The following is a 15,000-nucleotide window of genomic DNA, read 5'->3' on the forward strand; positions in this document are numbered from 1 at the left end:
CTCAAAGTTCTGGATAAGTATACAGAGTCGTGGTGTATTTCCCATTTATTGCTACGGTACCGTTTAGCCCAATCTAAAAGGTTTTTTCAAGCAAGAACTAATACATACAGGCGTCCTCCGCTCTATTTACGCCGGTATGAATAGAGCGGAGGACCCCTGTATGTATTAGTCTTGCTTGAAAAAAAGCCCAGATTGGGCGAAACGGGACCGTAGCAATTAATGGGAAATACACCATGACTCTGTATACTTATCCAGAACTTTGAGGATTTATTGAAAACAGAAGTAAGGAAATATGAAAAAGCGTGCATCAAAGAAGTCAATGCCACAAAGGCGATTGCCTACAACACACACACACACACACACACACACGCGCGCACGCACACACACAAACGCACACACACAAACATATACATATATATATATATATATATATATATATATATATATATATATATATATATATATATATATATATATATATATATATATATATATAAGGGAGCCATAGTCGTTCTCATATAAGTAAAGAAGCCATGGTCGTTCTCTCTCTCTCTCTCTCTCTCTCTCTCTCTCTCTCTCTCTCTCTCTCTCCCTGACAGACACACACATAACAATAAGACCACGCCAATTTATAAGTCGGCCGACACGGTAAACAACGTGTCTGTTGACCTGTTGGGAATCACCTGAGGAGGAGGAGGAGGAGGAGGAGGAGGAGGAGGAGGAGGAGGAGGAGGAGCCCGGCAGGAACATTATGGCGAAACAGATGATGCAATGATCCTTAATTGATTCTCGCAGGTGGGACGGACTCATTACCAAGTGTACCTGGTCTGAGAGAGTTCTTAAATATCGAGTCGCCCGTATTCGGTTATGCGTAGGCGAGGTGGGGCTCTTCATTAGGGGAGAAAGGTTTTAGGTAACACAGAGAGAGGGAAAGATTTAATTGATTTAATAAACTCCTGACTATCTTGTAAAAGGATTTCTAAGATTATATATATATATATATATATATATATATATATATATATATATATATATATATATATATATATATATATATATATATATATATATATATATATAATTTATATAATAAACACCTATATAAAATAATTGAGTTTAATAAACACGAGAGAGAGAGAGAGAGAGAGAGAGAGAGAGAGAGAGAGAGAGAGAGAGAGAGAGAGAGAGAGAAAGAGAATTTCATTGAGTTGGATATGTAAAAATAAATCTTTAGATAAATATTATGTAAAGAGAGAGAGAGAGAGAGAGAGAAACTATTGAGAAGATTAATTGAGTTGATAAATAAATAATGAATTATAAAATTAATCATTTCTTTACATAAAATATTATGTAAACAAGAAAATTCAAAAGGAAACCATTGAGAAGATTAATAATGATCTAATAAAATATGGGTCTGAAACACCTTACTTCTTCTCATTCAAGAATCAATAAAATTCAAAACTGAACAAAAGTAAAAAGAATAATTTTTTTTTATCACCCTATGTATTTAACATGTACAGTAAGTGTTTTACATATGATTATGTTATGGATATTCATACATACATATATATATGTGTGTGTGTGTGTGTGTGTGCGCGTGCGCTCGCGTGTCTATGTATCTACTGATATTCAGTATAAGAAAACATTGTTGAAAGTACATAACCATATGAAATAGGCATTTAACAACATGCAGAAGAATCTGGAAACCCTTGCAGGAGGCAGAAATATTAACTTCGGTTACTTACTATTGATATCGTGGATAGAGCTGAGATCGGCGGTGTTGTGACTGAGACTCATGAGAAAGTGGTTCATTAGGAGGAGCTGAGAAGCCACCATTCTGATCCCCACCGCCACCTCCACCATGCCTCTGACCTCTCGTACATCCCACGACGCTCAGATCGCCGCTCCGTCGCCTATTCTCTTACGATAACCTTCCTTCACTACGTCAGAACAGAAGAAGAAGAAATCCATGGCTTTGTTTACATTAAATTTTCTTTTTTTTTAACCTTTTTTTTCACTAAGAACTCGAAGGCCACAGATTAATTCGTCCGCGAGAAATCCATGGTGTTGTTTACATTCACAATCTTCTTCTTCCCCCTTTTTTCCCACTGAGAACTCGAGAGCCACAGATCGACTTGTTTATGCAGTCGAGGGGCAATTACATTTTATAGTTTTATCAACATACCATATTCGGTTTTAGCATATTTTCTCTTCCGCGCGAAATGATGTATCTGGAGAAGATCTAATAATGTGTTGAGGGCTATTTTTCAAATCGGAGTTTTGATAATCGTTATCTACGATATTTTTTCAAAATAATGCACGATGTTTTATGCCGCTAACTGATGTTATCACAGGCAGCCCTCGAAGTATGACTTCATCGTAACTCAGTGGATGTCCATCATAGACGAATATGGAAGTTAGAACGTTTTTCCTTCAAGTTTTCTTCTCTTCTACCCAGGGACTGTGCTGTCCCCTCTCAGGGAAGAAGGAGAGACCCCAACACCAAGGGATTCCTTTGCCATGTCACAGGTATTTGTTCCTCATCTTCACAAATTATTCACTTTTGTCTTTAACAATTGTGTTGTTGTTTCTTTTGACAGTAAATCGCAAAAAAAAACAATTACTAATAGCTTTTCCTTTCCATATTTACTTACATTCAAATAAAAAATCTTTTGGGAGTCTCTTCAAAGTTGAATTATATGCTATGTTTAATCACGGATATCTTTCAAACCTGCAAGAAAATAGTAATTAATGATAAAGGAAATACTACAACTCGTTTCTTTGTGAACAAAGAGATGTTTTGTCGATTATTGCCTAGTATCCTGAAAGCCACAGACAGTAGCACCATGAAATAAGTTCACTTTGGGTAATTGTCATAACATAAGTAAGCTGTAAACTTACAATACTAGAGATACTTCAAGTAAATAACACGTGCATACAGGGATTCAGATGTTGATTCTGTAACGATTTTTATGATTTTCCTTGTAACATACCTTAAATGCAAATATAAATATATATCAATTATAAGGGAGCCCATAAAAACGCCAAAATGTGGAAAATAAAGGCTATATTTCAGAGACTGAACTGTTTGTCTCATCAGTCATATATTTGCCTGAGGAGAGAGACAGTTCTGGTCTCTGAAATATAGCCTTTATTTTCCACATTTTGGCATTTCTATGGGTTCCCTTATATTTGACGGAATTCTGTTTTAAAAAATATATTTCACAGTCATATATATATATATATATATATATATATATATATATATATATATATATATATATATATATATATATATATATATATATATATATATATATATATATATAAAACTGGGCATTCAAATGTGAAGAAACACGAATTACATATTATATATATAATAATGAATTTTGAGAACACCCTTTCATAACTACAAAAGTGTTTTTATTCATTTTGTGTGATAATATTTTCCGACTTAAGCTATTAAACTCCCTTAGTACAACTTTCTTCTGATCATATATAAGCAATTACTTTGTTACCTCTCTTTTGTCGGCTGGTTTTGTCAACTGAGATTTTTTTTTTTTTTTTTTTGTTTTTGTTTTGTTACGGACGCGCAACTGCCTGATGTTTTGTCGCTCTGCTGCCTTTCACGTCGCTGAATATTAGCTCAACTGTTACAGAAGGTGAGGTCATGTTTAGGGTTTCTTATCATTTTTTTGCTTGTTTGGGTTGGTGGTTGATTTAAATTATACCCGGCCTTATGCCAGATCGAACCTTTTCCCCGGTGAGGAACTTTGGGCATGAGCCAACCAATTAATTTTTCACTCTCATTATTGGAGTATGTTGCCATATGGGGCTACTGGATAACATCAGGTTTCACATTTATATACCTAATTACTGGTGGTGACCTTATACTCAGTGTTTTAAACCTTGGGCAGAAGCACACCCTCTTTACCAAATCACTGTACCTTAACCGTTCAACTATAGCCTCTGTGTAATGAGTGCTATACTGAACTAAACTTGCTGCATCCTAACCGCTGTACCATATCCTTGTACCATAACGGCTGTAGCATAGTCTCTGTATCACACCGTTGTATCCTAACCCCTGAAACATAGTCTGTTTATCATACCCACTGTACTGCAGCTTTCGTACCAAGATTTTCAAGTCCTGAGTATGAATACCCACGCATGAGGGTACTCCAAAGAATGCCTTTTCTTTATTTTTCAAATATCTTTGTTCTGTTCTTTTTTTCTTTTGCTGTATGGCATAGGTATGGTACGGATATGGGTATGGGTATGGGTATGGATCTTTTGTTAAAAATGTAGTAAATAAGAAAGTAACCCAATGGGTCACGGGTGGTCTAGTATCTTACTAAAATTCAAGTTTCTCTCTCTCTCTCTCTCTCTCTCTCTCTCTCTCTCTCTCTCTCTCTCTCTCTCTCTGTACATTCTAAACATGGTTAAACTAATTAATTTTTCATCTAATCATTTCTAACGGTAAGTATTAATTAATGTTTTTTTATATCATTCGTCAGTACATTCCTACGCATTAAACGTCAGATATTCTCCTAGCGTTCTTTCATATTCTTGAACACGTTCTTACATTCTTATTTTCCATTCTCAGAGAAGAGGATTTTAGCCGTCAGGTGGGGCAGGGGGAGCTGGTTAAAGAGGTGTTGGGGGGCTGTTGTTGGAGTGGGTGTGGTAGGAGCAATGGGAGGTAGAGGGGTAAGGAGTGCCATGGGTGTTGGTTTCCAGTCCATGCTGGAATTTGCTTTAAGCTCAGAATACCGTCTAATTCGGATGATAACACGTACGCTGGCGGGGAAATTGTATGTGTATGAAAGTTAGAGTATATATCTATTCTGCATACTGTATAATTCGGGACATATTTATTAACATTTCGTATTCATATATATATATATATATATATATATATATATATATATATATATATATATATATATATATATCTTAAATGAATAAATAAGCCTTTACTGGTCATGAAAACCCAGCTAATAGAAAAATGAAAGTTAGGAAAATTTCGATTTCCAGCAATTTAACCTCCAGCTTAATCAAATGTCAAAATGAACTGATCTCTCTTTGCTTCAGGCAAAAATAAAATAAATGATCACGGCTAAAAACCCAGCTAATAAAAAGGTTGGATAGAAAAAATGTTTAAAAATGAATGATCATGGAGACATGGTGCAAATCCGCTAAATAAAAAAAAAAGAAGAAAAAATTAAAGAATCGAAAACCACGATCCTGGTGCCCTTGAAGAGCAGGTGTAATTGGTAGCGCGTTCTTTACAGCGCGGGTGCGTCCGGCCAATGGACGTGAACAAACATTGCAGCAGTGAGCAATTCAATTTGTGATGTACGATCAGCATCTCCGACCAGAGGATGGGAGATTTTATGGAGATGAGATGATGGGAGGAAGCTGACACGCAGATTATCTGATCAGATAAAGGCTGGGCGATGCTCGAATCAGATACCCACCTTCATTCCGAAGGGGAGGAGAGAAAAAATGATTTATTGGAAAGGTTATGGAACGCTGATGTGTTTTGAGAACTAATGTGTGTGTGTGTTTTTGAGACAGAGAATGGGATTTGCTGGCAAGGGTATGGAAAAAATGTCTGCGAAATGAGAGAGAGAGAGAGAGAGAGAGAGAGAGAGAGAGAGAGAGAGAGAGAGAGAGAGAGAGAGAGAGAGAGAGTTTTCAGAAATATTTTCCTTCAACCATCTCTTTCGTGAATGAAGTCTGTGATCGTAATCAGATACACCAAAAATTTCCACACTCTTTAGCTCCTTTTCTATCAGTTTTGTACAAATATATCTTAAATACTATTTGTCTTCGGTTCCATCTCTTACAACTAATGCTATATAATCTTCTTCCATGATATAACTTTATCTCCGTATTCCGATCTTACTTTGGCTTTCTTACTTCCCTTTTCTCCTCTCGTCTTCAGTTTCCTTTCTGTCCTTTGTTCTGTCGCTTTTCCGTAGTTCTCCCTATTCCTTCTGCTCACCGTTTCCTTTCCCTCTCTTTTACTGTTCTCGGTTTTCCTCCTTAAGGATTTATTTCACTTTCGTCTTGCATTGAAAGGGATTTGCGGAAGAAAATCGTAAAAATTGCGTTTTCTTCGTGTGTTCTTTCTGTCTCAGCTGTTACTTGAGATAAGGTTGTTACCCTCTCTGCCATACAAACATACATTATACATACATACATACATACATATATATATATATATATATATATATATATATATATATATATATATATATATATATATATATATGTGTGTGTGTGTGTGTGTGTGTGTGTGTGTGTGTGTGTGTGTGTATTAGTATGTGAGTGTGTTTTCCTTTCGTAATTTTTGGTTTTCGAAGCAAGTTTGGCATTACTTAATTATTACAAGGAGAGAGAGAGAGAGAGAGAGAGAGAGAGAGAGAGAGAGAGAGAGAGAGAGAGAGAGAACAAAGTACTGTATGTGGTGTAAGTTCCAATTCTGAATGACAAATATGAATATGCTTCATCAAAAAGTACAAGTTAATCCAGGCTAAACTCAGTGCTGCGCTCTGCTCCCCGTTCAGGTACCCCCTAATATCTGCCTACTATGTGTAAGTTACAAGAAAATCATAAATTCCTTTTTTTTTTTCCTCTATTGTCTCTCGAGTAGTACTGCGCCGTTAAGAAGATTTCGGCAGATGACTTCAGGGCAAAGTCGCGATTTATGTGACACCTGTTCATTTTCGCTTCTTGTTTGACCTTAATTTCGCTCTGTTGCGTTCCTCTGCGTCCGGACAAGCAATATTTACGGGCTGAATCCCCGAACTTATCCCCTTATTAAAGACGCCGTGATATTTATCTGCACTGTGCGTGCTGGTGCTTTATGTACTACCAGGTACCAGATTTGGCAATAGATGGGACTCGCTTCTTGTAAGATTTACTATATTATGTATGGAAGAGTTGCCATTCTTCAGATTGTTAAAAGATGGCACCTGCTGTTTTAGTTGTACATTATGTAAGAGAGAGTTGACTTTTTTAAATCTTCCGAAAGACGGCGCCCACTTCGCCTGCTCGACCCATGAGAGAATTTGCGTTCTTCAGTCGAGTGATTGTTCTTTTTTCCGTAAGAGTTACTGGGCAACTTCATTCTTGAATTCCTCACTAATCAAGTCAATGTCTTCAAGAGCGCAAGTTCTGGTTTTTTCTCTTTTTTTGTATTAGGAGTTATAGGTGGATAAAAATTCTAAGAAGAACCACTCACTGGCCGATATTTGCACACATCATTCTCTGAGGGAGAGAGAACAAGTAAAGGGTGGTTGGTGGTCAAGCTAACTGAGTCAAGTTTGGAAAGATATCTAAAACAGGAGCGAGACAGAGGCTGATCATCTTGCATGTTGCAGAAATGTCAACTGTGCGCCGTTTCTCCTCAGAGAGGTGGCTCCAAAGCAGGTAACTGGCATTAAAGGATAAAGCTGCTAGCCCCGTGCCACACCCCACTTATATTTAAGGTGGTTAGATGCCGGCAACCACTGACCAGATTCCACGCTGATCAGGTAGGCAGCAGAATAGCAAACGTGTTATTGGCGCGGAAGGGACAGCATTTAGGCGTCCTGTTTCTTTAAAACGAAGAATTCCTTTGTGCCTAATTTGATGTATTCCAAAATACATGGGGAGAAATAGAAGCAATCCTAACCCCTATTGCCGCATAAGCTATATGTACATTTGTGGGCCAGGGCGTGGGGCTAACAACCTCAGTATGACAATACCAGGTGAAAACAGGAAGGGTAGCTACCTCCTGCAGCCAAAAATCATTCGGTCATCCACCATGAGCAGAAATGTATGATAGTCAAGTGCTCACACACACAATCACACACGTGTATAAATATACAGTATATATATATATATATATATATATATATATATATATATATATATATATATATATATATATATATATATATATATATATATATATATATATATATATATATATATATATATATATATATATATATATATATATATATATATATATATATATATATATATATATATATATATATATATTTATATATATATATATAGTATATCAGGAAAGGTGACTCCAGGAGACATTAGCTCTCCAGTTGTGATGAGGTTGGTAACCCCACGCACTTCACTGTTACCAGCTACTTCACAGTCTACCGAACTACCAAATGCCTGTGTGTTTTCAAAGGTCAATAAAGGCACTGTGAATTTTAACGAAACCACCACACATTGTTTTGTACTCTCTTGGAATTCGAATCTCGGTCCTGTCGATTGTCAATCGATTGTGCAGCAGCGGGTCGAAACTGGGCATAGAGAAAGGGAGTGGGCTTCGCCGTGGTTGGTTGGTCCACACCAGGCTTCCTATTCCTTTGTGCACCTTACCAAAATGAATGGCTGAGTTGGGGCAATGTTTCTTGCTGGGATGAGACCTGTTTAATCTAAATTAGCCACTAGCGTGTGAGGCCAGCATCCTCATCTCATACTGATTATCACTGGACATTATCACCATCAAAGCACAACCTCCGAAATCATCACCATCATCTCCACAATTGGTTTAACTGTCTTCTTTACTATCGCATCATTATCCCCCTTTTTTAGCTTTATTCTTTATGCTGCACTTGAGTGAACTGCCATGATTAACATTGTACTCATATATTCCATCAATAAAATAGCCATTATCTTGATAATTACCTTCACTGTATGGAATTTAATTAAGCTAGACGAGCAGATTGTTCGTGATTTCTATGAATATGCATAGGTAATAAAAAATTGCAAATATATTGAGTATATGTGAGAGAGAGAGAGAGAGAGAGAGAGAGAGAGCGAACATTGGTATGCAAATGTAACTTATTTCCGTTTGTTTATTTGCAACTTTCCATGTTCCCATTTATTTATTCTTTGTCATTTTTCCTTCTTTGTTCTATTTATTCATCTTCGCCTGTTCATCACCGTCTTCTTTACAGACTAGTTTCCAGCAATATGCAAATATTTCTCTCTCACGGCTTTCTTATTTATTCATCTAGTTACTTGTCTGTCACATGAAATTCTCTCTCTCTCTCTCTCTCTCTCTCTCTCTCTCTCTCTCTCTCTCTCTCCATTTTGTACTTATTTACGCATCCCTTTATCTCTTCGCAATTCGGAGACGTCATTTAACACGCAAACATAATTCTCTCTCTCTCTCTCTCTCTCTCTCTCTCTCTCTCTCTCTCTCTCTCTCTCTCTCTTCGTCGGCAGCCTCTTTCGTCCCTGTCTACCTGTCACTCTTCTGCCAATGCGGACACGATCGGTCGTTCCCACTGCGCTGTTTTTCCACTCGTATAATTTGCATATAAATGCGCCAACTAAAGTTCTTGTTATCTACATCAAAATGCTTCCTTTCAGCAGTTGCCAGATGACCACAGCCCTTGTGACGCACGGCGTATGGCATTAAATCAGTTAATAAAGGGTCGGTTCACAATACTGGGGTCGTCCTCGTACGTCATTCTTACGTAAATTCTGTTTTTCCATACATTTCATTTTACGTTTATAAAGAGATCTCCGACGAAGGAAATTCATACGTACTGCAACGTCGCTTTTAGGAAAAAAGTCGGCATCTTCTGAGCTGCTCTGTCACCGGTCACTGCCATGAACTTGAACCGCAGCAAGTCATGAATGAAGAAAAATAAAGCAACCATTACTATTATTCTACTATTTATTGTGATATGTCTATATGTTTGTATTGTTGTCGGTACTTTTGATCAGTTTACCATAATGGCAAGTGACGCTTTCTTTTTTTTTGGGGGGGGGGGTCGGTGCCGTATGGCCTATGTTAATTTGGTGTCAATTAAAACAAGTAAAAAATGCGCCGAAGTTCCTTCAGAGCAATCGAGTTTTCTGTACAGCGTATAATGCTGTATGAAACTCTCAGCCACGGCCCATGAAACACTCATCCGCACACCATAAAGCATTCCTCCACAGCCCGGTGGTGGCCTGTGTTGTTGGCACCTATAGCGGTACCAGACGCACGATCATGGCTAACTTTAGCCTTAAATAAATAAAAACTATTGAGGCTAGAGAGGTGCAATTTGGTATTTTTGATGACTGGAGGGTGGATGATCAATTTGCAGCCCTCTAGCCTCAGCAGTTTTTAACATCTGAGGGCGGACGGACAGACAAAGCCGGCAAATTAGTTTTCTTTTATAGAAAACTAAAAAGTGATTCAGTGTATTAACGGGTAACGATGTTAAAAACACAGTTATTAAGGCCAAGAGAGAGAGAGAGAGAGAGAGAGAGAGAGAGAGAGAGAGAGAGGGCACTGTAGATGGAAGGTCATTAAGGCGAGAGAGAGAGAAAAAAAAAGAGGATGATTAATGGCATTGGAAAGATAGAGACTGACTGGACTCCAGGCTGGTGTGATCACACTGCCATTTTGCCTCCACGTAACGGGACAAAGACGAACCGCGCAATGTGAATCGACCTCTTGATATTAGCTTCTGATATGAAGTCAATCAGCCAATCCGTCATTAGTGTTTGTGCCACGTATCGGGGTATTGAGAGGGGTAGTGCCGTCAGTGCACCTCTTGCGGTGCACTGTAGGCATTGCTCAAGGTTCTTTGCAGCGTGCCTTCGACCCCTAGCTGCAACCCCTTTCGTTCCTTTTACTGTACCTCCTTTCATATTCTCTTTCTTCCATCTTACTTCCAACCTCTCCTAACGACTGATTCATAGTGCAACTGCAATGTTTTCCTCCTGTTACACCTTTCAGACCTTTCACTGTCAATTTCAGTTTCAGCTTTGAATGACCTCATAGGTCCCAGTGCTTGGCCTTTGGCCTAAATTCTATATTCAATTCAATTTATTAGTGTTTGTGGTCGGCCTACCTGTGATTATTTTGACCTGGAGGAGGAGGAGGAGGAGGAGGAGGAGGAGGAGGAGGAGGAGGAGGAGGAGGAGGAGGAGGAGGAGGAGGAGGAGGAGGAGGAGGAGGTGGGTGCATGAAAAATAATTTTCGTCTGGCTTACGTTTACCTGTGTTCCTTTCTGGGTCTTTGCAGGCAGCCTGTTCTAGATTTGCTTGCAGTTTTCTTATCTGGTGCACGACAAGAAAGATTTGGTGCGTTTCCAAGAGTCAGGCTCTAATTAATATTCATAGAATACATATTAAACCATTTACACTTATTAAAGGGCACAGAAGATTTGTATGTATATATATATATATATATATATATATATATATATATATATATATATATATATATATATATATATATATATATATATATATATATATTACACATATATATATACACACGCACACACATATACAAATGTATATATATGTGGTGTGTGTATACACTAATATGTATATAAAAAGGTGTATTCTTCAAAAGCTTAGAGGATGGCTCCAGTAAGTTTCAAGCCTCCGGTTTTTAACAAGTTCTGTAGAAAAACGAAATCAATAATCGACTAAAAATCAGATACATAATTCATTGCTAATATTGACAGAGGAACAACGGCCTTTAATAAAGCATTCCTGTAAAGCGCTTTGGCTTGCTAGGAAGTCGAACCCATGATATCTCTCATACATATTTATAAATAAATATACATATATATATGTATATATATATATATATATATATATATATATATATATGTATATGTGTATATATATATATATATATGTATATATACATACATACATATGCATGTATTTAAAAACAACATCTCTCTAATTATCGAGCAAAAACCCACGTAGGCGTCAGCAGCATTAATTTTAACTAATCATGTATGGAGCAAAATTTATGCCTCTTGCTTACAAAACTTCATTGCCCACTAACTAGAAATGGATTGCCTGAGGTGGTGATTGGAGAGCCCACCACTTTCTTTCTCCCTTCCTTTATGATATTTTTACTGAGTATGTGATGCTACAAGACTGTGTTTGGTACCTCTTTCTCTTTCTCTTATATGTATGGACTATGTTTGTGTAGCTTGCTACGTTAAATAGAATAAAAAATTCTGAATTGCTAGGTTGCCATTTGGATGGATTTTAGGCCATTTTAATTGTACACTTAAAAAAACACATGAGGACAAGTAAAGAAGCCAGATAAACAATGCAAGAACATCATTTACTGAACAGAGAGAGAGAGAGAGAGAGAGAGAGAGAGAGAGAGAGGACATTTATAAAAAGAGATAAACACGACACATGAAAAAAAATGACCTAACTATCTGAAAAGGAATATGAGAGAGATGAGAAAGAGTCCATAAAAGGTTTTCCCAATAACAAGTAAACAAACCTAATCAAAAGCCGACGAAGAACGAAGAAGAGAGAGAGAGAGAGAGAGAGAGAGAGAGAGAGAGAGAGAGAGAGAGAGAACGTTGTGCTAACCTCTACTTTATCCCTCATAAACTGTAAAGAGACCTAATGTCATCACCAAAGTCGTCGACATAAATCGTCCGATATTATTATATTAGAGTTCTTATATGAAGATCAAATAAGCTTATCGACACAAACATCGACCTCGGCCTTCGCTTCCGAAAACCATTATGTGGCTTCGGCGGACATATATATATATATATATATATATATATATATATATATATATATATATATATATATATATATATATATATATATATATATATATATATATATATATATATATATATATATATACATATATATATATATATATATGTATGTATATATATACACACACACACACACACACACACACACATATATATATATATATATATATATATATATATATATATATATATATATATATATGTATATATATATATATATATATGTATGTATATATACACACACACACACACATATATATATATATATACATATATATATATATATATATATATATGTATATATACACACACACACACACACACATATATATATATATATATATATATATATATATATATATATATATATATATATATATATATATATATATATATATATATATATATATATATATATATATATATATATATATATATATAAAAGTGTATATATCTAATATATACATTTTATATATATGTATATTTATAGGTGTGTGTGTATAGGTATGATTTATTTATTTATTTATTTAATTTATTTATTTATTTATTTCCCTGTACCCATCTGCAAAAGAAAATGCATACTTCAGAAAATTTTCATAGCTAAGCCAAAGTCGACCAACACCTTCGGACAAGGTCGTTTGCAAGAACCCAAACAGTATTTTTACCTGGATTTGGGTAAACTATTTCCCCGCAAAAAAATTATGTATATAAAAAAAAGATGAATTGTCTGAAATTTCTTTCCTCTAACAAGCACCTGTTCCTCTTGAGGGGAAGACTGTCATAAAAATGGTTGACAAAATAAATGTACTTTTTTTTCTATTTTCAAATATGTTGTAGCGTTGAACTGTTGATATTTTTTTTTTTGTTTCAGTATTGTATTATTGATGTTTATATTTTATAATGTTCCGCATTGCGCGGGTCGCTTTAAGTTACGTCCGATTCTTCTTCGTCTTCTCCATCTTGTCTATTAAAGCCGGACGAAATTTGATGGCGCCAAATGGATGATTACGGTGTGTGGTTGAGCAAGGTGGTTTCAAGAGGTGGAGCCACTCAACAACCGCCCCCCCTCCTCCTTTACAGCCCCCATAATTGGGGCAAATGTAAGATTTTGGATGGATGCTGATTATGATATAACCGCGTACGCTGTTGGTTTTGCTTTTATTTTATTGTTTTCTGTCTACTTTTGTACTTTATAGTAGTGTATTTTGGTTATATTTTTTGTCACTTTTTGTTTGATTGTTTTATTGCGCGTTTCCCCAGATGTGGTGTCGTTTTTTTTTATTAACTTTCTTTTTGCAGTTATACTTTTATTATTTTTTCTCTTCCGTGTTAAAGTTTTACTATTTTTTTCAATAATGTACAAGTTTTCTGTGAACATTTTCTTTTGTATTATCATTTTGTGCTGCTCTTTTTTTGCTCCTGTAGAACAGGTTTTGCTGTGACGTTTTTTTTTATCATCTATTACGTATTTTGTGAAAGTTTCGTGTGCGCTCATTTTTCTCTTTTCATCAGGATGTGATTGTACTCCAAGATTACCTGTATAGCAATTTTCATTTTTTTTAGAAGGTTTATGGCGAACACATTAATTTGTAAGTTTATGTACATCTCAAAGACTTGAAAGCTTAATAACGTCTTCTTTAAGAGAAACCTCAAAGTTGAAATGCAGAGTACTGATAAAATGTAGAGAAGACGCTGGTTGGTGTTAGCTGTTGTTTGTAACGCGTTCTTGTATCTTACAAACACGTTAGGTCAAATAATTCGGGAACCTCTCTCTCTCTCTCTCTCTCTCTCTCTCTCTCTCTCTCTCTCTCAGAAATATCGATGGCCATAGTTAGTTAACGCCAGTTGATGGCTTTACATCAGTCAGTTGTGGATGATACGGGTAATTGGTATCAACTTGATACATGTTTCCGAGAGAGAGAGAGAGAGAGAGAGAGAGAGAGAGAAGAAGAGAGAAGAGAAGAGAAACTGGAAGGAAGAAATCAAGAGATGATAAACCAGTGTTTTCTGTTATGAAAAATGTGAATAATGTTCAACAAAAATACCCAGTCATTTGTAGCTTCCCTGACTCTATCAACTTCTCGTTTGCTAAAGAGGGGTCATATCCTGTCCATTTGTGGGCATTGTTGTGTCGGTTTATGCGTCACGAGAGAGAGAGAGAGAGAGAGAGAGAGAGAGAGAGAGAGAGAGAGAGAGAGAAAGGGGTAGGATGGTGAGATTGAGAGTGAGTTAGCGAACGAAATTATCAAGAAAATATTAATAAATGAAATGAATGTGTAAGGAGCATTTTATATCAGATGCATTAGATTAGATGAGTAATATAGGGAAGGAGGAAGGAAGAGAAAGATTAGTAGAAGGATGAAGAAAACGAAGAAATGTCAAGACATGATACCAAAATGAGTAAGATGAGAAGGAAGAA

The 15,000-nt window shown here is 36.2% G+C and overlaps 2 protein-coding genes across 5 annotated transcripts in view; one reads left to right on the top strand and one right to left on the bottom strand.

Annotated features, from left to right (window-relative positions):
* The window catches only part of LOC136830253 (uncharacterized), a 290,781-nt gene that overhangs the window by 154,780 nt on the left and 121,001 nt on the right, over positions 1-15,000 (bottom strand). For both annotated transcript variants that reach the window (XM_067089610.1, XM_067089611.1), the window contains exon 2: positions 1,746-2,731. In XM_067089610.1, the coding sequence (XP_066945711.1) occupies positions 1,746-1,863 (118 nt within the window). In that variant the 5' untranslated portion in view covers positions 1,864-2,731. The remainder of the gene's footprint in view (positions 1-1,745; positions 2,732-15,000) is intronic.
* Positions 1-15,000, top strand: part of LOC136830255 (methyltransferase-like 26) — a 420,688-nt gene that overhangs the window by 129,952 nt on the left and 275,736 nt on the right. The window lies entirely within an intron of this gene.

Source organism: Macrobrachium rosenbergii, chromosome 46 (genome assembly GCF_040412425.1).
Source record: "Macrobrachium rosenbergii isolate ZJJX-2024 chromosome 46, ASM4041242v1, whole genome shotgun sequence".
NCBI classification, from domain to species: domain Eukaryota; kingdom Metazoa; phylum Arthropoda; class Malacostraca; order Decapoda; family Palaemonidae; genus Macrobrachium; species Macrobrachium rosenbergii.